Source organism: Spinacia oleracea, chromosome 2 (genome assembly GCF_020520425.1).
Source record: "Spinacia oleracea cultivar Varoflay chromosome 2, BTI_SOV_V1, whole genome shotgun sequence".
NCBI lineage: Eukaryota > Viridiplantae > Streptophyta > Magnoliopsida > Caryophyllales > Amaranthaceae > Spinacia > Spinacia oleracea.
The window spans coordinates 83,718,786-83,744,254 of NC_079488.1; the positions used below are offsets into that span (position 1 = coordinate 83,718,786).

A 25,469-nucleotide genomic window follows, 5' to 3' on the forward strand; every position below is an offset into this window, starting at 1 on the left:
GTCCCCCTTCTTGGTTGTGAAGAATTTGATATTGATTTTTTAGTTTCTCTGATTTGATCTTTTGGAAATTCAAGCAAGACTACTTGCTTCTTGACAGGCTTTTAGCCATGGCCTGCATCACAAGATGCTTTGACATAAAATTCGAAGGAAAAAACATGAATTTTGCCTGTGTGATCGGCCTTTTCTTCGTAGGTGGTTTGTTGCTGCCGCCGCAGTGAAGTTTAGATCTTTCGACCCATGTCGGTGGTTTGTTGCTGCCACCGCCTCCGTTTCTGTCGACGGTGGTCGTTGAAGATGTCCCCGTCATATGCGGTGGTCGTTGAAGGTGTCCACCGTTTTGTTGGTCTTGCTTGGTGAATGAACGGTTGTCGGTGACGCTCTGCCGACACAACCACATGAGTAGCTTCCTTGAGAAGCTTAGTTTCTTTAGTTATTTTCTTTTTAGTTTATTTAATTTTAGTTTATCCCCTGTAGTTTTATTTTCTTTTTAGTTGTTTTTCTTTTGTTTATCATTTTATCTATTGGTCTTTCCCTGAGATAGGGGGACTATAGATATGTGAACCTTTCCTTTATATATATAAAAAAAAAACAATAAATGTAAGGCTTAATAAAACACCTTATTTAAACTTTTGTTATTAGATTATCTAAATAAACTAAATTACACACTACAATAATAAGATTACATAACTTTCAACTGTTCGCAATTAAAAGTCCAACCGGGAAAATCCGATTCTGAAAACAAGGATGTTGGTGTCGTCTTATAGAACGCCAGAGGAACTTGTTTAACCCTTCGTCTCATCTGCATTTGAAAATTCCACCAGTTCAACAAGTGAGATGAAAAAAAATAAAAATATGTTTCTTTGGCAAGTAAGATGATAATCATATAACCCAAAAAATGATTTACAACCTTAACATTCCAACCCATATCCAGTAGACCCATATCATGCACCACCAACCACTACTCCTATTTAGGACTTTCTTACGAACTAAACTCTTAATTCTAGCCAAAATTATACTCTTTAAGTCTTAACTATTCAATAAACATTGTATATACTAAAAACTCTTTTTAAACAATGTGCTGACCTAAGAATTGTTGTGTCAACTTTTTTACCTCTTACAGATGAAAATTTGCTAACCGTCACCGGTTAAATTTGATAATTTAAACTAACTTTTACAATGATATTGTCGCAAACTTCAGTAAAAGTTAGTTGTTGGTTAGCAATTTTATCTTTACATAATGAAAACTCTCCGGTCCTAATTCTATCAGGTTTCACATAAACTCACACAAACTTCCTGCTGCTAATTTAGTATGACACACGAGAAACAAAAGGATTGTCTTCAGAAATTTTTCGAATTCTTCAACAAGACGCATCTTTTCTTTAACATTTTAAAGGAAGACAATCTATTTTCTGAATGAGATATTTAAATAAGGAATGAGTTACCAACTAAACTCTCAAGTGTTCGTATATTACCTCGTCCTTGAATATCGTAGAATATGAACCAGAACTGAAGTCAGAAACCGTCATTTCTGTAGTTCTAGCTCTTACAGTCAAGTCATTTTCAAGCGACAAAACAAATCTAAAGAAAAGCATCAGAACAAATTAGTTATATTAGACACAACTTAATATACATAATGACCTTTTATAACTGAAGTAACTGATAGTAATATCAAATATATACCTAGAAACAGGAGGACAATAATGGTGACGGAGCATATCAATCTCCCAAAGAGAACTCCCTGTGCCAAGTACGATTGTTACTGAATGGACAATATATATGCATAAAGCTATTGATATTGATGTGGAATAAGAACATAAACATTGTTGGAGAGAAACAAACATGGATCACTAATGAAACCAAAGTTGTAAACACAAAACGATCGGAGATGCTTACTCATCGCGTTTGATTTTAAAGGATCACTTTCTTTATCCTTGAAAACATCAACTCCTTGTTTTCCTCTAGCTATGTCAGAGGCAACATCAGCATTCCCATAATGACTATAAGTTTTTCCATGGAATTCCTGTTAAAGGTGAAATAGAAGTTAAAGGCACAAAAGGTCCAGAACATTACAAGTGAGAGGGCTATTATGACTTATGAGAACATGCCCCATATAAGGACAATTCCTATAATCTAGGAGCTTTTCTGAAGTGCAATGAAGCACAAAGCAGAATCCTACAACAATATATATCGTGATAAACCACAAATTAGGGTCACAAAAGGTTACAAAAAAGAATACAAAAGATTTGATGCGAAGTTCAGAAAAGGTTACAAGCATGTCAGTATGTACTATTCCAAGCCGGGTTTAGATTGGAAGTTAGAAAAGCAGACAAAAAATTACAAAACTAGAGAAGGGATAGCAAGTCAATTTTGCAAATCTTTCCATGGCTTAGCCTTCTAACTATTTCTTGCATACCAAAATAAAGCTGGAGCAATGAAAAGAACACGAGTTCAATAATACTATTTGAAAGGAGGTGAACAAGACATGAAGCTGAATAAGCTGCATAGCATAATGAAAGAAATAGTCAAGAAGCTAATTAAACAAAGACTTCAAATCATGCATGGCAATATATTGACCATTTCACAAAAACATGCAAATAGGCAATAGAGTAAAGATCCACCTGATGAACTAAACAATTAATTGATGGATGTCTCCGCAAAAGATTGTGGACCAGTGCTATGATAACCAGTGCCCCAGAAGGGGATACTACAAGAGACAGTCGACTCAACTTCTTTGCAAAAGCAGCTGCTATATATGCTGGAAGAAGAGGGGATTTCAAACAGACATCCAACAGCTACATATACAAATCAATAAAACAAAAGTCAAAGACTTGGTTATGAGGGAAAATACAGAGCTAAGTCCCACAAATGTACCTAACCTCACCTCAAGAAACTTAGCGCGATGTCTTGCCATAAATACAGATGGTACTAAAAGTGCATATAGCTTCTGGTAGAAGTCAGGATATTCTATACCATGCTGTGTCATGAGAACAAAGAGTCCACTCAGAGACATTACACTGACAACTCCACCAACATCATAGGATCTTGTCAAAAAGTCACTGAAAACCAGCAGAAAACAAATCAAAACTATACAAAGAAAAAGAACTTATAAAAAATTCAGGATGGAGCAATAGGAAAGTAGAGACTGCATAAAAAAACTCACCATAACATCTCCGGCTTGGACAAATAAGGAATGACAGCCTGAGGCAATTTGACGAGCACCTGACCATCATAAATAAATTAATTTAAAAAATAGAAATAAAAACATAGTTTTCAGGTAATTGCTCCAGACTTCAAAAGTAATTATAATTAATGTTAATATAATCTCCATGGATTCCATGTCAATCAACCAACTCAGGTTCCTAGCCCGAGAGGTACCTTATCCCATGGTTTCACATTTATAATATAAAGCTAGGAGATGCACTCATGTACTACGTAACTCATATTAGTTTCCTCAGCCTAAAGATGATTGAAGCATTGAAAATTTGGAACAATATAAAACTAGGAGATGCACTCATGCTGACGTAGACGGTATGGTGGGAATTAACTTAGAAAGTAACGTATTTTGGGAATTATTGGATCTTTATGCAATATTGAAGAAAATCGCTACATATATACATATATACATATATATATATATATATATATATATATATATATATATATATATATATATATATATCATTATCATTACCCCATTGCCTCAAAGAGGCTCCCGCAAGAAGCGGAAGGGGGGTCGGACGTACGCAACCTTACCCCTGCAATTGCAGAGAGGTTGTTTCCAATTGACCCAAATGCGACAACGGCACGACCATCTTCTACTTCATGAAAAGGAAGCGAAGAGGTATTAAGAGCCATTTTGATTTAGTCCATTACATCTCACAGCCAAAAGAACAAATGAATCTTTGGCTCCATCGGAACATACTTCGTATATATACATATAAGTATTTTCGTACCCATTGTACCCGATTCACTCAAGCTAGCAATCCACGTATCCGAATTTGTACCCCGTTTTGAACTGTACCACGTCCCTTGTAACATTGGTTCCAGTATTCCATCCTTGTCAACCACAAGTCAACACACTATGGTATGTAGTTTTTGCAAGCACTTTATTTCATCTTAATACCAAACCTTGCAACCTTTATCCTTAACACTACAGTGGGATCACAACTCAATTAATGATCTACAACATTGCATATTCTATGCTATCTTAAGTATCGTTTCTAGAGCTGTTAGAAAGGTTGATTAGGTTCTGATAGCAAGTACGGAGTAAACAAGTTAACTAAGCCAGTTTGTGCATTATGCACAATGCACAGAGACTATAGCACTAGCGACTAGAGCACTCTGAGAAATACCAAAATAATGGCTGGTTAAGAACACAGACACCTAAACCCACATCCAAAGCGAGTGCAACCACATGGAAACAATTCTTTCGTACCAATGCAATTTATTCCTAAAGGCCATGAAATTGGAAAATTCCTGATATTATTGGTGACCGAATACTCCTTCAAAATTACTTAGTAATTGCACATCTTCGGGCAGTTCTTCAAACAATAGCCGCTCACTATGAAAATTGTTAAACTACAAATACAAGCAAACATATTACCTCCTTGTAGACCTCAACCGAAAGTGGTAATTTAAGGAATGACATCCATGCCTTGGTAAACTTCAGCTTCAGCTTTACTCTCTGGAAGACATTCATATACAAGAATACAATAGTTGAAAAAAGAAAAATAAAATTAAATGAAAAAAAATGGAGCATATAATAGAATAAAATACAGAAGAATGTCATGCTCATTACACATCATAGAAAATACTTCCTCAATTTTTTTTTACTTGCAACCGTTTGACTTTCGTGCTTGCCAATGCATAACTTCAACCATTAATGTCTTTAGTTACCGATAATTAAAAATTATAATGAGTGGACATTTGGGAAATATACATTGAGACGAATCTAACAAGATCCCATATGAGTATGTTTTTCAACTATAAAATCACCAAAGATCAACTAAGTAGAGTTGGTGAATAGTGTAAAAGTCAAAACCTTTGCAAGTAAAAAGAAACGGAGAAAGTATTTGTTATGATAAAAGGTAAATTCAAACTAGGAGCAATGCGCATTAATCAGAAGATGCTAAAACAAAAGCAAGAATAAATAAAGTACAAATTTGAAGTTTCAGAAACTCTTTTTTCCCAATGTAGTATGTGATGAATACTACGCATTAATTAGTGGACAAAAGGTTTGAGATGGCATGGTCTAAATTTTTTTGGTTTGGTTTATTCTGATCTTATTCTAGCAAGAATAAATAATTAGTTTCTAAAATCAGGTGAAGAGAAAATGGCCTAAATCCAAGTCTACTCGGTGCAAAATGTAAACATAAACAAACCAAAGCTATCAGGATTTAGACTAAGCAAACCCTAATTAATGGAGATCAACAATAAGTAAAAATAAAGGAAATTGAAAGAACCAAACAACGATGAAGACAAAAGCATTAAAGACTAAAGAGAACACAACAAACTAACGTTGGAATACCCTAGTACCAAGGTAAAATCCTACCAAACAAGTCCTTTAAGTAATGAAGAAGACGAATGATGAATATAAGCATTATTGGATGAACTTAGGCTTCGTTTGGTAGGGCGTAAAACGTTTTCATAGAAAACAATTTTCCACTTTTTAATCATTTTACGTTGTTTGGTTGGATAAGAGATGAAAAACAATTTTCCATGACTCTCTCAAAGGTGGAAAACCCTTTTCCATTTGAAAGGGAGGGAAACCACTTTTCCTTCTTCCCTCCTTACCTCCCTCTCCTTTCTTCCCCTCAATCTTCACCATCTTCTCCCATTTTCCTTTAAGGTACCAAACAATTGTGTTTTCCCTTGAAAAATGTTTTCCATGGAAAATCGTTTTACAATGAAATCGTTTTACACCTTACCAAACGGAGCCTTAATGATCCATGCATATTTCTCACTCTCTCACTCTAAATGCTAGAGAGTGTTTCAATATGTAAATCCAATTTAGATTTGAGGCAAAGAGGACTACAGATAGTGCAAGGGAAATTAGTACAAATCAATGCAAGATCCAAAAAACGACAGCGAATTTCTACAAACAAAACAAAGCAGCTCAACATGTGACGACACATGCATAAACAGGTGCCCAATGTGCAAGCACACAAGAGCTTTTGCCTCTTAATCTTCGAAATCAGACGAGATGGTGCATGCGCACAAATTTTAATTCCTATGCTTCCTCCTTTTTATCATCTTCACACCATACCCAATAAAAGCATGAACAAACAAAGCAGCACTTACCTTTTTAGCAGATTTATCTTTTTTCTCCGAGCCATCTTTCCCTTCTTTACGCTTAGGATTCACCTGATTATCGCCTTCTTTAGACAAAAAGCCTGATATGTTGTGAATAAAGACAACATATTTAGATTTGAGAGCAGCAAGAGAGAGAAGATAAATAACTTGAGGAACAAAGCCCTTCTATATAGTAAAAGGCAATGGCGGAGCCAGGATTTTAAGGATAAGGGGGCCAAATGTCCTATATATATCAGGAAAAGGAAATCCAATCTTGCAGGGGCTGCTGCCCTCCTCCCTCCACCTCTGGAAACAGGCAGAAGGTGAAACAGAAAAAGAAGATAAAGTTGACGCTGCCCACAAATCCCCTAACTCATAAGTCCCCAATATCATGGGCAAATGACACACTTCATCCCAATGCAAAGACAAACAAATGAAGAATCAAGAGACAGGTTTCCAGAGACTTAAAAATAAATAAATGAGATGATCATTTCAGAAGAGTACTGACCTTCGCTCCACACTTCAAAATCAGTATCTGAGTCACCTAGTGGAGGAATATGTGAAAGGATGAAGTGGATCTTGCTTATCGAGTGATCTAGGCTGTTCAAACACAATATATAATAAAAGTCAGAAAGCAAAAAAGCAAACTTTAGGCCAAATATTGATAATTCTACCAAGTTGAACTGGGCATAAAATTTACTCTACTTTCCAGAGGCTAACATAATCTTGATGACGAAATTGACTTACAAAATGGTGCTCTAAGCACACACACGAGCACACACATCTAAAGAGAAAGAGAGAGAGTCTCCCACAAATTTGTAACTTAATAAGCTAGTGTCCGACAAAATTGCTATGGTAAACCTTAAATGACATCTCTACATATCTTTGACTGAAGCTAGAATTTTTCACAAAAAAACCAAATTACTTCTGCAATAATTCAAGAACTAACCCTTCCAAAAATATCCTTCAAAAACAAAAAAAAATATCCTGTCTTTTGGCATCACAACCATCACTTAGGAGACAAACTCCCATCAAGCGCCAATCAATTTTATGGAGAAAGCATTAAGCTCATAAAACAATTAAGTAATTCTATGTATGAGGTTGAGTAAAAGCAGAAGAAAGATGTGAATTCAGAAGCTTAACATAAGACCTTCATCACCCATAATTATTATTCCAACCCGCAAGATGTATGAACTAAAGAGTAGCCCTCCTCACATGACAACTCTCAACCAAAATCTTCCACATATTACAAGTAAAGATACGAGACACTTCATTAGTTAACTGAATTATGAACCAGTCAACCACTCCTCTTTTGTATTCAGGGTTTTTTTAAATTGGAAAAAGAAAAACATAGAGAGAACGAGATTGCAATATTTTATCGAAGTTTGAGCAAATGAGATGACAAGGCATGAACATATTGATGACATTATAGCACCAAGTAAACAAAAGAGAAACAATTAGGGTAGCAAGAGCAAAAACAAACTGACCTTGCTTGTGGGCCATCTTGAGTCACATAATTGTTACCTATAAAAATTAGGTAAAGGTGCTTGAAAATTGCATCAAGGATTTCTAGATGAAAGATGGTGGAAAGCAGAAGAAGAAAGTAAACAGTGATGAGAATCAACTTAAAGTACCTGAACTGATCCGTTTGTCAAGTGTATTACATATGTTCTGCATAGTCATGAAAGTAAAATAACTGCAGAAACATTTTTTTTTTTTTGTGAGTATAGGCAAAACACAAGATCATGTAGGAATACTAAAAATGTTTCAGAGGGTATATGCTATGTTACTCAAACTCTTTATTTTAAGTGTTGGAAACTCGACACTTGGACATGGGTAAGAGACTTAGACACTCATTTGTCGGGCCAAATTCTTGAAAATTTATCAGAAAATAGCCAAGTTGGAAACTTGGCTGTGTACTCTTGTCAGATATAAACACTGAAAGTTTTAGCAAGTAAACAGTTGCTCAAGTTATGATATTGACCCACACAATCACGGAAATCAGCCCAATAAAGTGTAATCGCTCGTTGTATAAAATTACAATGAATGAATGATTCAATGATAAAGCAGTAGTAACCAAACACGATGAAAGGCAGGCAGGCTCATACCGTACATCAATGTAGTTGAAGTAGTTTGATACTAGAGAGTCAAGAAAGAAGTCAACTTCCAAGGGAGAATAAATCTGAGAGTGAGTAATATGATATGGCATTAGCAAAGGAATTAAATTTAGTGGGCACACAAATGATGATTGTATTGTTATCACTTACAAGAGCCTGAATTAAGCTTTGGTACAGCGTAAAACAGAAATGTCCTTTTTTGTTAAGCTTCACAAACACCATTATCGCTTCCAAAACAGCCATCTACAAACAAAACAAAACATAACAGCCAAGCCATTGTCATCAAATCCATTCATGTGTTCAGAATTAATCAAAATTATTCGGAATTGTGAAAACAATAGACATAGAGAAACGGCAAAGTCACTCACCCTGACAAGGTGAAATTTGCAGAGAGGAGAAGAAGCGATGTGGATAAGATGTGCGAGGAAGTCATCGAACATGGTACGGAGGCCGGAATCGAACACATGTCCATCAAGGAGGCGAACGGCGAAGAAGGTTTGGAGAGAGAGGATGGATTGAACGACAAATTCAGCGTCGGATTCTGGGGTGGTGTAATTTAATAGGATTCTGACGCAGTTCTCGTTTTCACTTGACGATGCTACAAGAAGTTGGCGGCTGAGTTCTTCTAGTTCTGGGAATGACAGTTTGACTTCGCCTTTCCTCTTCTTCTGTCCACATCCTTTCAGAAACTCTGTGGTGGTGCTGGTGTCGCGGTGGCAGCGTTTGGACGCCATTGTTAATATTACCTTTTTAGAATATAAACAAAATTATATTATCACAAAGCTAACTAGCTCATACGTAGTGTATGCAGAGAGCAAATCAAGTGTGTTATATGCAAAGAGCAAATCGACATGAAATAATTCTCAATTAGATTTGACTCGTTACTATCCTAGCTAAATGCTTGGAAAAATATGCCAACTACTATATGCTTGTTTGTTTTCAAAAGACACCATAGCAAATATCTAAACACAAATATCAAATGCTTGTTTGTTTATATGCTTGAAAGTTCTAATAATACAGCCAGTGGCAGGAATTTAGGGTCCTGGGTCACCATCGATAACGCACCGCAATAATTGTAACATATAATTAACTTGCTTAGAGTGATTGTACCATCCAATTAATTGCTTAGTCAAAACAAAACAAAACAAATACACATACACTAAGTTAAACAAAATTAGAACAATCCAACAATACTTACTTAGTTACACCAACTGATGCATTAACTCATGAATTAAAACAACAATCCACCAATAACAACAAGTCAACCACAACAAATAACAACTCATGAACAATCCACTTTTAACTCATTAACAAATTACTAATAATCCCCATTTCCCTATAACAACAACAAGAAATTGAAAAATCAAAACAAACTCATGAATACTTGATAATCTACTCTTTAACTTTCTGTAATTTCATAAAATCATTCTAAATATCTTTCTTCTGCCTTTAATTTCTGCTCCAGACATTCAACGATCTACACTCACTATGTTTTTTACTCATTGCCAAGCAAATTTACAATGCTTTACAGACTTCTATAGTTACATTTTACCAAATGAGTGCTGAGGGGATACACATTTAACTGTCCATCACAATTACTAAATATATCAGCAAGAAATTCAAGAAATTAGCTCAACTTTCCAGTACATTCTTGGCATTAGAAGCATAAGAAATTTGCCTTACACCAACTGATCAGAATTAACCGACAGTATAACAGTCGAATTCGAGTGCTAGATAATCAAAAGTCTAGCAAGAATTGAACTTAAAACTGCAAAGCTAAGTCATTTTTGTCAATAATCACTAAAATCTATTTCGAAAAACAGAAAAAAAAAAAAAAAAAAAAAAAAAAAAAAAAAAAAAAAAAGAAGAAGGAAAGATTGCACATTATGTCAATGTAACACTGGGTTTTTCAACAACCTCACAAGAAGAAATTAGCACATTGATCCAGGCTCCAGTGGACCAGTACCTTCATATTTGGAGATAATTTAGTGGGGTTGGGTTAGTAACATAATGTCATAATTGATAGACAATTTAGTGAATCAAATGCGAATAACAGTGAGGATTTTCGTTTGGTTCTGATTCCGCTCATGAACAAAAAGTTAAAGAATAGATTATTAAGCACTCATGAACAAATAACTTATTAAAACATACTCATACAGTCATACTCATACAACATTACAACTCATGAATTAAAACAGTTAAATTAATTTCAGCTTTCACAATTACTCATACTCGAGAACTTAATTTCAGCTTTCACAATTACTGATACTTAATAAATTAAGCACTCATGATTCGTGAATGGTGAGGGGCAGACCTTTCAGCTTCTCGTAGTGGGCACGCGGCACGGTGACGGTGACGGTGGGGCCGTGGACCTGTGGGCTGTGGTTCGGCCGGCCGGGGCAGAGGGCTGGGCGGCGCTGTGGTAAGACGGGGAGGAGAGCAAGATCTTTTCGCGAAATTCACCTTTTTAGTCTTTCACAATCACACGTGTTGTGTACTTGTGTTAAATAGGTCTGACCTTTCGCACAATCGCACATATTGGACGAAATTTTTATTTTTTGTTTTATTTCCAAAATTTCGCACATTATTAGCACAGAGTAATCTAAAACTATTAATAATTAATTAAATTTTAGCCCGTGCGATGTACGGCTTCTATTAAATTGTTAAGTTAAAATAAAACTCCTATATATAACAACGACTATATTTTACTAGACTTTAGCCCGTGCGATGCACGGTTTCTATTAAATTGTTACGTTAAAATAAAACTCCCACATATATCAACTGCTATATTTTATATATTAGATTAAATTGATTTTTTTTTATTTTGGATTGAATTTAATTTTAGATTTATTTTTTAATTATTATAGTGTTTGATTTTGGATGAAATTGTATACAAGAAATATTAATAATTATTTAATAAAAATATTTACTTGGCACCTAATTATTTATCTACGTGGAATTCGACTTTTTAATTCAAAAATAATTTTGAAGTCTTATTTTCATTGGCCGAAACCATTAGATTTCCTACGTGGCGCTCTAATATTGAATTAATGTTTGATTTTGGATTGAATTTTATTTTAGATTAGTGTTTGATTTTGGATGAATTTTATTTTAGATTTATTTTTTCAATTATTAGAGCGTTTGATTTTGGATGGAATTGTATATATTAGTAATTAATTAATTAATTTAAATATTTACATGGCACCTAATTAATTATCTATGTGGCACTCCATTTTTTTAATTCAAAAATAAATTAGAAATCTTATTTTTCATTGGCCGAAACCATTAGTAATCCTAGGTGGCGCTCTAATAGTTCAGCAAATATGCCTCCTTTATATATGTATATTAGATTAGTTTTTGATTTTGCATTGAATTTCATTTTAGATTTTTTTTAAAAATTATGAGAGTGTTTGTTTTTGGATGAAATTGTATATGCGTGACATTAATAATTAATTATAAAAATATCTATGTGGCACTTAATTCTTTATCTATGTGGCACTCGAATTTGTTAATTCAAAATTAATTTTAAAATTTTATTTTTCATTGGCCGAAACCATTAGATTTCCTACGTGGCGCTCTAATACTGGATTGATGTTTGATTTTAAATTGAAATTTATTTATTTAATTTTACATTAGTGTTTGATTTTAGAAGAATTTTATTTTAGATTTATTTTTTAATTATGAGAGTTTTTGATTTTAGATGGAGTTGTATATAGTATTAGTAAGTAATTAATTAAAATATCTATGTTGCACCAATTAATTATCTACATAGAAATCAATTTTTTTAATTCAAAAATAAATTAGAAATCTTATTTTTCATTGGCCGAAACCATTAGTAATTCTACGTGGCGCTCTAATAATTCAGCAAAAATGCCTATTGGATTAATGTTTGATTTTAAATTGAATTTTATTTATTTTATTTTAGATTAGTGTTTGATTTTTGATGAATTTTATTTTTTGATTTATTTTATAATTATTATAGTGTTTGATTTTAGATGGAGTAGTATATATTAGTAATTAATTAATTAAAATGTCTACGTGGCACCTAATTAATTATCTACGTGGCACTTGATTTTTTTATTCAAGAATAAATTAGAAATCTTATTTTTTCATTGGTCGAAACCATTAGTAATTCTATGTGGCGCTCTAATAATTCAGCAAATATATATTAGATAAGATTAATTTTTGGTTTTGCATTGAATTTTATTTTAGATTTATTTATTTATTATGAGAGTGTTTGTTTTTGGATAAAATTGTATATGTGTAATATTAATAATTAATTAATAAAAAATATCTATGTGACACTTAATCATTTCTTTACGTGGCACTCGACTTTTTTAATTCAAAATTAAATTTGAAATCTTATTTTTCATTGACCGAAACCATTAGATTTTTCTACGTGACGCTCTAATATTGGATTAATGTTTCATTTTAAATTGAATTTTATTTATTTTATTTTAGATTATTGTTTGATTTTGGATGAATTTTATTTTAGATTTATTTTTTAATTATTAGAGTGTTTGATTTTAGATGGAGTTGTATGTATTAGTAATTAATTAATTAATTAAATATCTACGTGGTAATCAATTATTTTTTAATTATTAGAGTGTTTGATTTTCGATGGAGTTTCATATTAATAATTAATTAATTAAAATATCTATGTGGCACCTAATTAATTATCTATGTGGCACTTGATTTTTTTAATTCAAAAAGAAATTAGAAATCTTATTTTTCATTAGCCGAAACCATTAGTAATCCTAGGTGGCGCTCTAATCGTTCAGCAAATATGCCTCCTTTATATATGTATATTAGATTTGTTAGATTAAATTAGTTTTTATTTTGGATTAAATTTCATTTTAGATTTATTTTTTAATTATTAGAGTGTTTAATTTTGGATGAAATCGTATATGCATAATATTTTCATAATTAATTAATAAAAAATCTTAGTGACACCTAATTATTTATCTACGTGGCACTCGACTTTTTTAATTCAAAACTAGATTTTAGCCCGTGCGATGCACGGATTCTATTAAATTGTTTAGTTTAAATAAAACTCTTATGTATATACCAATTTTATATATACTTCGTATTAGATTAGATTAGTTTTTGATTTTGCATTGAATTCTATTTTAGATTTTTTTTTTAATTATGAGATTGTTGGTTTTTGGATGAAATTGTATATGCGTAATATTAATAATTAATTAATAAAAATATCTACGTGGCACTTAATTATTTATCTACGTGGAACTCGACTTTTTTTAATTCAAAATTAATTTTGAAATCTTATTTTTCATTGGCCGAAACCATTAGATTTCCTACGTGGCGCTCTAATATTGGATTAATGTTTGATTTCTAATTGATTTTTATTTATTTTATTTCAGATTAGTGTTTGATTTTGGATGAATTTTATTTTAGATTTATTTTTTAATTATTAGAGAGTTTGATTTTAGATGGAGTTGTATATTTGTAATTAATTAATTAAAATATTTATGTGGCACCTAATTAATTATATACGTGGCAATCGATTTTTTTAATTCAAAAATAAATTAGGAATCTTATTTTTCATTGGCCGGAACCATTAGTAATCCTACGTGGCGCTATAAGAATTCAGCAAATATGCATATTGGATTAATGTTTGATTTTAAATTGAATTTTATTTATTTTGTTTTAGATTAGTGTTTGATTTTGTATAAATTTTATTTTAGATTTTTTTTTTTAATTATTATAGTGTTTGATTTTTGATGGAGTTGTATATAGTAGTAATTAATTAATTAAAATATCTACGTGGCACCTAATTAATTATTTACGTGGCAATCGATTTTTTTAATTCAAAAATAAATTAAAAGTCTTATTTTTCATTGGCCGAAACCATTAGTAATCCTATGTGGCGCTCTAATAATTCAGCAAATATGCCTCCTTTATATATATATATATATATACATATATATATTAGATTATTGTTTGATTTTGGATGAATTTTATTTTAGATTTATTTTTTAATTATTGGAGTGTTTGATTTTAGATGGTTTGTATATATTAGTAATTAATTAATTAATTAAAATATCTACGTGACACCTAATTAATTATCTACGTGGAAATCGGTTATTTTTTAATTATTAGAGTGTTTGATTTTCGATGGAGTTGTATATATTAATAATTAATTAATTAAAATATCTACGTGACACTTGATTTTTTTAATTCAAAAAGAAATTAGAAATCTTGTTTTTCATTGGCCGAAACCATTAGTAATCCTAGGTGGCGCTCTAATCTTTCAGAAAATATGCCTCCTTTATATATGTATATTAGATTAAATAATTTTAAAATATTACTTTTCATTGGCTGGAACCATGACGTGGATTATTGTAGGATTTTGGATTGAATTTTATTTTAGATTAGTGTTTGATTTTGGATGAAGTTAAGGGTGACGTGGCCATGTTTATTCTCTTTCTCAAGCAGTTATGGAAGCAGATCCCACTCTTTTGTAAACCGCTCTTCAACCGTCTTATTTCACTTTGCGTGTTATTTCACTTAAGCATTTCATTTCGAATTAACTTTGTAATAAAAGTTCTTGTATTTGGTGCTTTCTTACAAATTATTCGTTCACGAGCGAGACCTCTACATAATAAAGTCAGCCGTCGTTTAAGGGAAGTACCCCTAGACACCTTAATTCGCCATACAACATAAGGTGTTATTGCTTGTTCGCGTATAGCGTCAATAGACCTATGTTTTGCTTAGTGTCTACAAGTCTTTCTGTTTTTGCAAATAGCACTATTCGCACCTTCAATCTTCTTCTATTTAACAGGTACTGTAGTTTGGTTGGCATTTGCAAGCAGCAAACCTCAAAGCTTTACCAAGTTAGAGTAGACAGTATTCGGCAATTGGAGGGAAATGATGCATCTCTCTTCTTTCCACAATGTAAATGGCTTTTTGTCAATCTACCAAATACTGACTGCCCCCTATTGTGTATATTCATTCATATAGTAGAAATAATTTCTTGTATTCTTTCAAAAATATGATTACAAGGCTGCAGCCGGCCAGCTTCTCCTATTTCGTGTTGCTCGGCTATAGGGCCAGAGGTTGATGTATGTGACTAGGTATTTTGAGTTAGTTGTGTATCGAACATGAACATATTAAAGCATGAATAAGATGCAAATTTGATCCACATTGCTAAGACTGCACTTCATTCTAACGGTTACAGGCCGGTGTTACAGTTTATGTTGCCTGTTTTCAGTGCTTTTGATGTTGCTGCAACAAATACTTCTGAAACTACTTAGCTTGTAAGAACATAAGCAGATGGAAGCCATTGTGGTTCCATTTCTAAGACCTACCTATTACCTTAATTAAAAGACTTATTTGTAATGAACCCGCTTACATACAGGATAAAAACCATTCTGGTTCCACCTTTTTATTTGCAAGCAGGAAGAACAATGAAAGGCATGTGAACAAATACAATCGAGAAAGGTCCTACAACTATTGGCTCAGTTGAGTTAACATGTAAAGGAGTTAAAGCAGGTATATCCCCTGATGAATTCACACTCAATGCTTCTCCATTAAGAAGCATTGTTTGGCTCTGTAAGTCGCCATCTTTTGCTGTTAAATGATATTCAGCTCTTACTCTTTCTGATGCTTCTTTCTGGTGCCACTTCATTGCCCTTCCCCTATTCTTGTGCATATGATGATGCATGTGTGGAAGACTCCAGGTTCCGTTGAAGGCTACGTTTGTTTCAATGGTTGTATTTCCATCTAGGTTTATTAACAGCACCATTATCCCTTGCTGTACATGAGAAAGAAATAACAGACAATTAATCATCCATTTCCATTGTAAGGCATCTTTTTTCATGCACTTGGTTTTTAAAAAAGTGTTTTTCACTTACAGATAGCTTTGAGCAATGAGCATAAGCTCGGATTTTCTTCGTCCCAGAGAAACTTGTTGATAGCACATTTCTTCCCATCAATCTATGCCACAGAAGGGCACTGCAGAAGAAGAAGAATAACAACGATCAAAACAGAGTTTTCATTATAATTTAGAACTTGATAATGTTTAGTTAAAGAACACAACCCACAAACCTGTAGTAGTCTGGATTAGGAACAAAGGTGGTGGTGTTGAGCAAGCCGTAGTTTCCTCCAATCAAAGTTTGTCTACAATATGTTTTTGTATCAAAAGTTGACGACATTCCAAGCTGATCTAAATACCTGTTTTTCAACATGAAAACAATCAGGTTTATCGATCAAGCCTAAGAAAATCTAATGAACAAAGACCAGACAAATGCAGTATTTTATAATTACCAGAAACTGAACACAAATGCATTAGTAACATGGTTATGACCACTGTTATAAGCACCTCCTGCTTCACCAACCCATGAAACTGCAGAAGTCCCGGAACTCCTGAGAATATTCTGAAGTCTTCTGAATGTATCAGCCTCTCCATCGAGATATGATGGATTAAGGATCTTATCAATCAGGTGTGCATCAACCCCTACAAATTTGAAAACCAATCATTTCAGTTTCAGTTTCATTCTATCCTATGAGCTATTGCTTAAACAAATTGATCATGTTAAAGAAATACCTGGGCCTAGGTTGTAAATATGGTGTGTCATTACATCAAGGTTGTTATGTGTTGTATTTATGAATTCTGTAAACCAGTTTTGGTCAAAGAAACCTCCAGGTGCTATAACCAGAGGCTTAGATTTGTTAGCCTTGTAAACTTGTTCTATCATGTTGTTCAGACAAATCAGATCAGTTGCATACTGAGCTGCTGAAACTCGCGTCCCAACTCCACTTCCACTCAGCTCATTTCCTGCCAGCCAAAAGGATATTAAAACACAAAACACACACACAGAAACTCACTACCTTCCATTATTTTAACATTCAGTACGAATACAAGTTGAAATATAAAGATCACCTAGCTCCCAGCCATGCATATCATAGCCCTTTTCTACAGTATAACGAATAAGAGATTCTGCATTTGAAGGATCCCAAGCACCGGTAGCTGAGCCATCATGCTGAATGGTTCTTCCAGCAAGAGCATTTAATCCAAAAATAATCAATGCCCTGAAAATGGGTGAAGATAATCCAACTTTTTGTGTCAGAATTACTGCATAATTAACAATAAACTCTGTTTATCATTATACATTTCAGGTGATGAGATCAAAAGAGGATTTCAGCTTTACCCAGCTTTATTGAAGAAGGCGTTTAGTTCATCCCACCGCTTCATTGGTAAGCAACCAGGAGTAAAACCAAACATTTCTGTACTTCTGTTGCTAAAATGGTTACATGGTAGTTTAGAATCTTTGCTTTCATATACCACTTTATCTTGCAAAGTACCACCCAGCCTAATCTTCAAAGGCGAAAAGGCTGCATTATCAATATTTTTCCAAGTAAGCAACTTGCCAACTTCATCCATATAACTTTGTGTTAAAACACCTATGTTACTTAGACTCTTTACTTTGCCTCAAAGTACCCATGCCGAACACTAGACAATTTAATTTAAATCATATGAACACTTGACACTTCATCTCGAACCAAGAACATGGAAAATAACATTTATTAAATGGACAAGTCTAACACTTAGATTACACACATATCCCACACTAGTAGCAATAACAAGGTAAAATGACTTCATAGGTGAAAAGGCTGTACTATTAACATTTTTCAAAGTAAGGAACTTCATCAATTTTATGTGAAAACACATATGTTACTTATGTTGGAAATTCTCATTGGGAAACACAAAGGAAAAAAGGGTGAGTGAAAATTCAAGAGTCCCACATTGGAAAAACTCTTCATATTCCTCTTGTTTATTAATTGGGGAATGAGTGTAACTCTTGTTTAAGAAAGTGTGAGAATGGTATGGGTGGTACTTGGTACTTGGTACTTGGTACTTGGTACTTGGTACTTGGTAAGTCATTGTTACGGGAATCTGTATTGATTACGTAACCGTTGGATTAATTACCATTAATTACGTCCGTTACTACATTCAATGTCTCTGACCGTTTTTGGCTGTTGCAACATTCATTCCCTCAGCCGTTTTTGGCTGTTGCAATGCTTTCCTTCTAATTATTTAAATCAGAGTTTCAGTTCCCTTCTCACAAAAAAATCATACACACAAAATACGAAAACACATTCTTACTCTCACACAAAATTGCTCTCGGTTTTGGGCATACGTTCTGACTCCATCCGGCTTTGTGAGTGCACACAACGTCGGAGTTGCGCTAATCCTGGAGGGCGACCGCATTCTGTTCTACTGCACCGGGAGGTAGCGCGGCATCGTCTTTTAGGACAGTGGGTGTCCATGACGCAACAATTGTTCTTCGTTCAGTTCATCGAATCAAATAAGTTTGTTCTAATTTTCGCTTTAATCGCAACAATCTAAAAGACGATTCTTATGGCTTTGACTTCCAAATTCATGATTCCTGATATGTCTAAGTTAGAACCTCTTGATGGCAAGAATTATAAACGTTGGGCTGTTAGGATGCGATTCTATTTAGAACAAATTGAGATTGCTTATGTGCTTGATGATGTTGTCGAACCTGATGATGAAACTGAATTGCATGCTTTTGAGTTGAAATTTGCTAAAGATGATAGGACATGTAAGGGCATGTTGCTGCATCATATGTCGAATACTTTGCTTGATATCTATATGGGGTTTAATCATGCTAGGGATATTTGGGATGCATTAGAAAAGAAATATGGAACTGATGATGCTGGTACTAAGCGTTATTGTGTCAGTAAGTGGTTAGCTTTTCAAGTCCAAGATGATAAACCAATTATTGATCAGATTCATGCTTATGAAAATATTTGCATTGCTATGGCTGCCGAGGGTTTGAGTATTTGTGATATTACCCTTGCTATAGTTTTAATTGAGAAACTCCCACCCTCTTGGAAAGATTTTCGTAATCAGTTAATGCATAAGAAAAAGGACCTTACCTTAGAGGAGCTTGTAGGTCACCTGAAAATTGAGGAGGAAAATCGTATTAAGGATAAGGGTCAATCTGTGTTTTCCGGGTCTGCTAAGGCTAACCTTGTAGAACCTAAGCCTCATGCATATTCTGAAAAGTTTAAGGGAAAGGGAAGTCCTTTCAAGCCTCAAGGGAAACCAATGAAGTATAAGTTCAAGGGCAAGTGTTTTGAATGTGGGAAAACTGGTCACAAGTCTGTAGATTGCAGATCCAAGAAGAAGTCGGATCAGAACCAAGCCAACCTTGCTGAAGCTAATGAAGTTTCTAATCCTAACCATTTTGTTGCGGTTGTTTCAGAAGCTAACTTGACAGGTAATGTTGCTGAATGGATCGTTGATACTGGAGCAACGAGACATATCTGCACCAACAAAGACATGTTCACTACCTACGAAAAAACTGATGGTGAAAATGTCTTCATGGGTAATTCAGCTTCTGCAACTGTTCAAGGCAAAGGGAAGATCGTTCTCACTCTTACCTCTGGAAAACTTATTACTCTTACCAATGTGTTGCATGTTCCAGAAATGCGTAGGAACCTGATTTCTGGTAGCTTGCTAATGAAGGCTGGATTGAAGCTTTCATTTGATTCTGATAGGCTTGTTATTACTCATAATGGGGAGTTTGTGGGAAAGGGTTTCTGTAATGGGGGTTTATTTACTCTTGATGTCAAACTTGAAATTATGAATAAGAATGCTAGTACTTCTTCTGTTTATATTGCTGAGTCTATTGATTTATGGCATGCAAGGTTGGGTCATCTTAACATTGCTTCAATTAAAAGGCTTAAACAACTTAACTTGATTCCCAGTTTTTCTAAAACTGATTTTGCAAAATGTGAAGTATGTGTTGAGGCCAAGTTTGCAAAGAAGCCATTTAAATCAATAGATAGACAAACTAAAGTACTAGAGCTTGTTCATAGTGACTTGGGGGATTTTAAAAATTATGAGAGCAGGGGTGGTAAAAGGTATTATATTACTTTTGTTGATGACTGCTCAAGATTCACCATGGTTTATCTTCTCAGGTCAAAAGATGAGGCTGAGAAATGTTCCTCAAATACAAGGCCGAAGTGGAGAACCAACTTGATAGGAAGATCAAGAGACTTAGGAGTGATAGGGGTGGTGAATATGACCCTAACACTCTTAAGGCATTTTGTGAGCAGAATGGGATCATTCATGAGACAACGGCTCCCTACACACCCGAGCAGAACGGGATTGCTGAAAGGAAGAACAGAACATTGAAGAACATGATGAATTCTATGCTTATTAGTTCTGGGTTTTCTGATAACATGTGGGGGGAAGCTATATTATCTGCTTGTCATGTTTTAAACAGGGTACCTCACAAGAAGCTAGACAAGACTCCATACGAAATATGGAAGGGTCGTGCACCTAACCTAAGTTATTTGAAAGTGTGGGGGTGTCTAGCAAAGGTGGCTATACCCAGCTTCAAAAGGGACAAGATTGGTCCTAAAACGGTTGATTGTATTTTTTGGTTATGCTTACCAAAGTGCTGCATATCGTTTTCTTGTTAAAGGTGCTAACAATTCTTATGCAGGTGGTAACATCATTGAGGCAAGAGATGCCGAGTTTTTTGAAACAGTATTTCCTTTGAAAATATCTTGTATCAATGATGTGCCTTCTTCTAGCACTTCTTCTAGTATGCCTGTTGTTGCTCCTCCCACCTCTGATGTGAATTCTGAATTGGAGCCAAGGAGGAGCAAGAGGGCAAGAAAGGAAACCAGTTATGGTGATGATTTTATTACTGCTTTCTTAACTGAACCTTACTTGATTGATGATGACTTTGTTTATGTCTTTATTTTGGAAGATGATCCTAGGACCTATGAAGAGGCTATGAAATCTGTTGATGCAGTGTTTTGGAAAGAGGCAATAGATAGTGAACTTCAGTCAATCCTAAGTAACAATACTTGGGAGTTGGTTGATCTGCCTAGGGGTTGCAAGCCCATTACTTGTAAATGGATCTTTAGGAAAAAATTGAAATCCACTGGATCCATTGACAAGTATAAGGCTAGAATTGTGGTAAGGGGATTCACCCAAAGGCATGGTATTGATTATTTTGATACTTATTCTCCTGTCACTAAAATTGCTACTATTAGAACTTTGATTGCTCTTGCTTGCATTCATGATCTTGTTGTGCATCAAATGGATGTTAAAACTGCATTCTTAAATGGTGATTTGGATGAGGAAATTTACATGGTTCAACCGGAAGGGTTTGTTGTTCCTGGTCAAGAGAATAAGGTTTGTAAATTAGTCAAGTCCTTGTATGGGCTTAAGCAAGCTCCAAAGCAATGGCATGACAAATTTGACAAGACTATGACAGGTAATGGGTTCCATGTAAATGAAGGTGATTCTTGTGTTTACTCTAAGCATGATTCTGATGGTTGTGTGATTATTTGTCTTTATGTGGATGATATGTTAATTTTTGGGACTAATTTGGATCGAGTAAATGAGACAAAAAGTTTTCTAAGTTCTAAGTTTGAAATGAAAGATATGGGTGAGGCAGATGTGATTTTAGGAGTGAAAATCAAGAGAACTCCAAATGGCATTTGTCTTAGCCAAGCTCACTATGTTGAAAAGTTACTTAAAAAATTTAACTCTTTTGACGTCGATCCAGTTAGGACTCCCTATGATCCAAGCATCCACTTAAGGAAAAATAATGGTGATCCTGTTAGCCAATCTGAATATGCTAAGATTATTGGTAGTGTTATGTTTCTGATGAACTACACTAGACCTGACATTGCTTATTCTGTGAGTAGATTAAGCAGGTATACTCATAACCCAAGTCATGAACATTGGGATGCTTTGAAGAGATTGCTCAGGTACCTTAAGGGTACCATGGATTGGAGTTTGCACTACTCCAAGTTTCCAGGAGTTTTGGAAGGCTATTGTGATGCTAACTGGGTTTCTGGCAATGATGAAATTAACTCTACCAGTGGTTATGTTTTCACCCTAGGGGGTGGAGCTGTGTCTTGGAAATCTTGTAAACAATCTTGTACTGCTATGTCTACTATGGAATCTGAGTTTATTGCTCTTGAATTGGCAGGTCATGAGGCAGAATGGTTGAGAAATGTGCTTGCAGATATTCCGCTGTGGGGGAAGCCAGCTCCTTCAGTTGCACTTCATTGTGATTCGCAAGCGGCTATTGCTGTGGCAAACAACCATGCCTACAATGGGAAGAAAAGGCACATTCGTTTGAGGCACAAGGCCATCAAAGAATTGTTGTCAAGTGGGGTGATATCACTAGACTATGTAAAGTCTAAAATGAACATTGCGGATCCGTTAACGAAAGGCCTATGTAGAAAACTAGTTTTGGAAACATCGGAAGGGATGGGCCTGAAGCCCGTTGAATGAATTGTAAAATAATGAACTCCTACTCACAGAGTTCAAAGGACGACATTATTGTTATAATTCGGAAGCACAAAATTTTATTTTTTGTCCATCCCCTAGATGTTATAATGTGCTTGCTACAATAGGAAAGAGGTTGAGCATACGGCTCTTAATGAACCCATACCATATGTTTGGTGGTGTGAATGTAGCTCACACTTGATGGGATTCACCTACGTAGGTGTGGAAGTGTGGCCGCTTCCTATGAGAATTGCGATATGGGCTATTCTCTAGAGCACCTATGAGCATATCCAGGTCGGACGTATGGCCAGTATAAGGCGTCACTTTATTCGCGGAGTCAGAATGTCATACATATTCAGTTGCGTGCTTTAAGTGACGGGTTTCTATCTCCCTATCAAGTTCAATACGAAAGTCACTTGGTAGGAAAGAGATCATAGCTTAAATGTCACTAAGTGTTAATTCAAGTCGAAAGACATTGACACCTATTCAATTGTTTTGTTTGCCCAAAACCAATATCCTTCTCCTTTCTTTTCTTTCTTTTCCGCATATTCGAACCTGTGGGGGATTGTTGGAAATTCTCATTGGGAAACACAAAGGAAATTGCTCTCGGTTTTGGGCATACGTTCTGACTCCATCCGGCTTTGTGAGTGCACACAACGTCGGAGTTGCGCTAATCCTGGAGGGCGACCGCATTCTGTTCTACTGCACCGGGAGGTAGCGCGGAATCGTCTTTTAGGACAGTGGGTGTCCACGACGCAACAATTGTTCTTCGTTCAGTTCATCGAATCAGATAAGTTTGTTCTAATTTTCGCTTTAATCGCAACAACTTAGACAGTTAGACTCTTACTTCACCTCAAGTACCAGACACTCGACAATCTAATACATATCATATGGACACTTGACACTTCATCTCGAACCAAGAGCGTGCAAAATAACATTCATAAAATGGCCGAGTCTAACACTTAGAACACACAGGTTCCACACTAGTAGCTAGTTTGTGTGATCACACAGTGAAACAATGCAAATTTCAAAACTACTCAAGAGAAGTTCAGATAAATTACACACCTTGTATTGCTTTTAAAAATATTTGATTGTTGAGATCCTGCACATAAAATTCATAAACCCAAACATAAATATCAAGGATTTCTATATAGGGTAATGTCAGGAGATGAATTTAATTCAATAAATGCTCAAAATCCTCACCAAAAAAAAATTAAAAAAAATAAAAAACAAAATGAAAAAAGGTGCATAAAGTGAAAACAGATTAAAAAAATCAACTGTTTTAGCCAATACAATTCAACAAAATTGATAAAAACAAAGTTATTCTTTAATCTGAAATCTTAATATACAAGCTAAACTTCAAGAAAACTATACCAGGATAATCAGTTAATCACAATGTAATGCAAGAAAACAAGATTTCAACCAAAATTACAGCAATAACCTTTTTGTTGAGGGGGGAGTTAGGCAGGGATTATTATTGCAAATCAAGTTCCGTGTAAAGCACAGATACTTTACAGAGAAGAGTTCATACACATCAATTCAGTACTACCCGAGTATCCCACATCGAGCAAAAACAATCTCAAAGTTCACAACTTTTAACAACTTTGCAGAAAATTATCAGGAAAAAGAAAACTTGAATTTTACCAGATTAAGGAGAGAAGCATGACCCCAAGCACAAGTGCCGTAATCACATTTTTCAGGAGGCCACCAATCCAAAGTTGCACAAATGAAATCTTCATCAATTTTACCAATGGCAGCTCTTCCATCGATGTAAACTGTTCCTTTCTCCCTCTCTCTTCCTGAAACTGAGGTTGAACTCACTACAATTAAACTTGAACTCAGAAAATACACCAAAATACAAATACCCAATACCCAAATCTGATTACCCATTTTCAGATTTTTACTTTTTAATTTTCCCACCAAAAAGTTTCCCAGATTTCTTTGGTTCAGTTTAGGACAAGCATTGTATTGAGAAATGAGAAATGGGGGGAGAAAGTATTGTGGGAAACAGGTGGGGAGCTCTTAAATTTTAAAGACAGGGGGGGAGATTAAAGAGGTGGGGATTTGGAGGTATTCAATTCTCTTTATTTTATAAGTTTTTACTTCCGTTAAGTAAAATTAAGTTTTAATCAGTTCAAAAGCTCTAACTGGTGAGAAATGAGAATGAGTTCGGACTAGTATTAAGTACCCTATCATTTTGATACGCATGGATAAGTTTTTGGAAAGATTAATATAATTATCTTAGTGAAAATCAATATCATCAAGTAAAGATCGGTATGATTAATCTAATAAAAGCCAATTTCATTAACAAACGATTGATTTTGATTAGTAAGTAATCCGTTATATTCGATTGCACGTGCATAATCATCATTTGCTAATTTCATTTAACAAGAATATATTTTGAGTTTTATGTCATTATAATAAGGTGGAGAAAACACGCCTACACCAGTAATAATGACGTGTACACAAGTTAATAAGAAGTAATTGCAAAGCATGTGTTAGGATTTGAGTTACTTCATGTGTTAAAGCAATTAAGTTTGTTGGAAGTGGGCCTTTTGCTTCACTAGTTCCTTAAGGAACTAGGAAAATAACAGTCCCCTTTATACAAAGGACCACAATACTTTCATGACATGAGTTTATTGACCATATTTTGTTGTTTCACGCAAATATTGGGCGGGAAGATGATGGAAAACAACACACAAATTTTAAGAAGTTCCATGCAAATTTTTAAGGGGTCAAAATGGCCTTAGAGA

The 25,469-nt window shown here is 34.5% G+C and overlaps 2 protein-coding genes across 2 annotated transcripts; both read right to left on the bottom strand.

The window, feature by feature from the left end:
* Nucleotides 1–553: 553 nt before the first annotated feature.
* On the bottom strand, nucleotides 554–10,904 carry LOC110789407 (protein NUCLEOLAR COMPLEX ASSOCIATED 4). The gene is made up of 16 exons (XM_021994064.2): nucleotides 10,723–10,904; nucleotides 8,777–9,154; nucleotides 8,559–8,651; nucleotides 8,400–8,473; nucleotides 7,926–7,987; nucleotides 7,779–7,815; nucleotides 6,800–6,891; nucleotides 6,301–6,392; nucleotides 4,604–4,684; nucleotides 3,161–3,219; nucleotides 2,882–3,056; nucleotides 2,619–2,792; nucleotides 1,894–2,020; nucleotides 1,681–1,738; nucleotides 1,473–1,578; nucleotides 554–799 (listed from the first exon to the last, which is right to left on the bottom strand). The coding sequence occupies exons 2-16, from the start codon at nucleotides 9,140–9,142 to the stop codon at nucleotides 680–682; spliced, it is 1,716 nt and encodes a 571-aa protein (XP_021849756.1). The 5' UTR covers nucleotides 9,143–9,154; nucleotides 10,723–10,904; the 3' UTR covers nucleotides 554–679.
* A 4,646-nt stretch (nucleotides 10,905–15,550) lies between these two features.
* Nucleotides 15,551–24,850, bottom strand: LOC110789406 (heparanase-like protein 3). The gene is made up of 9 exons (XM_021994062.2): nucleotides 24,361–24,850; nucleotides 23,782–23,818; nucleotides 17,579–17,762; nucleotides 17,311–17,459; nucleotides 16,975–17,205; nucleotides 16,695–16,884; nucleotides 16,476–16,601; nucleotides 16,283–16,382; nucleotides 15,551–16,182 (listed from the first exon to the last, which is right to left on the bottom strand). The coding sequence occupies exons 1-9, from the start codon at nucleotides 24,604–24,606 to the stop codon at nucleotides 15,814–15,816; spliced, it is 1,632 nt and encodes a 543-aa protein (XP_021849754.1). The 5' UTR covers nucleotides 24,607–24,850; the 3' UTR covers nucleotides 15,551–15,813.
* Between the last annotated feature and the right edge of the window lie 619 nt (nucleotides 24,851–25,469).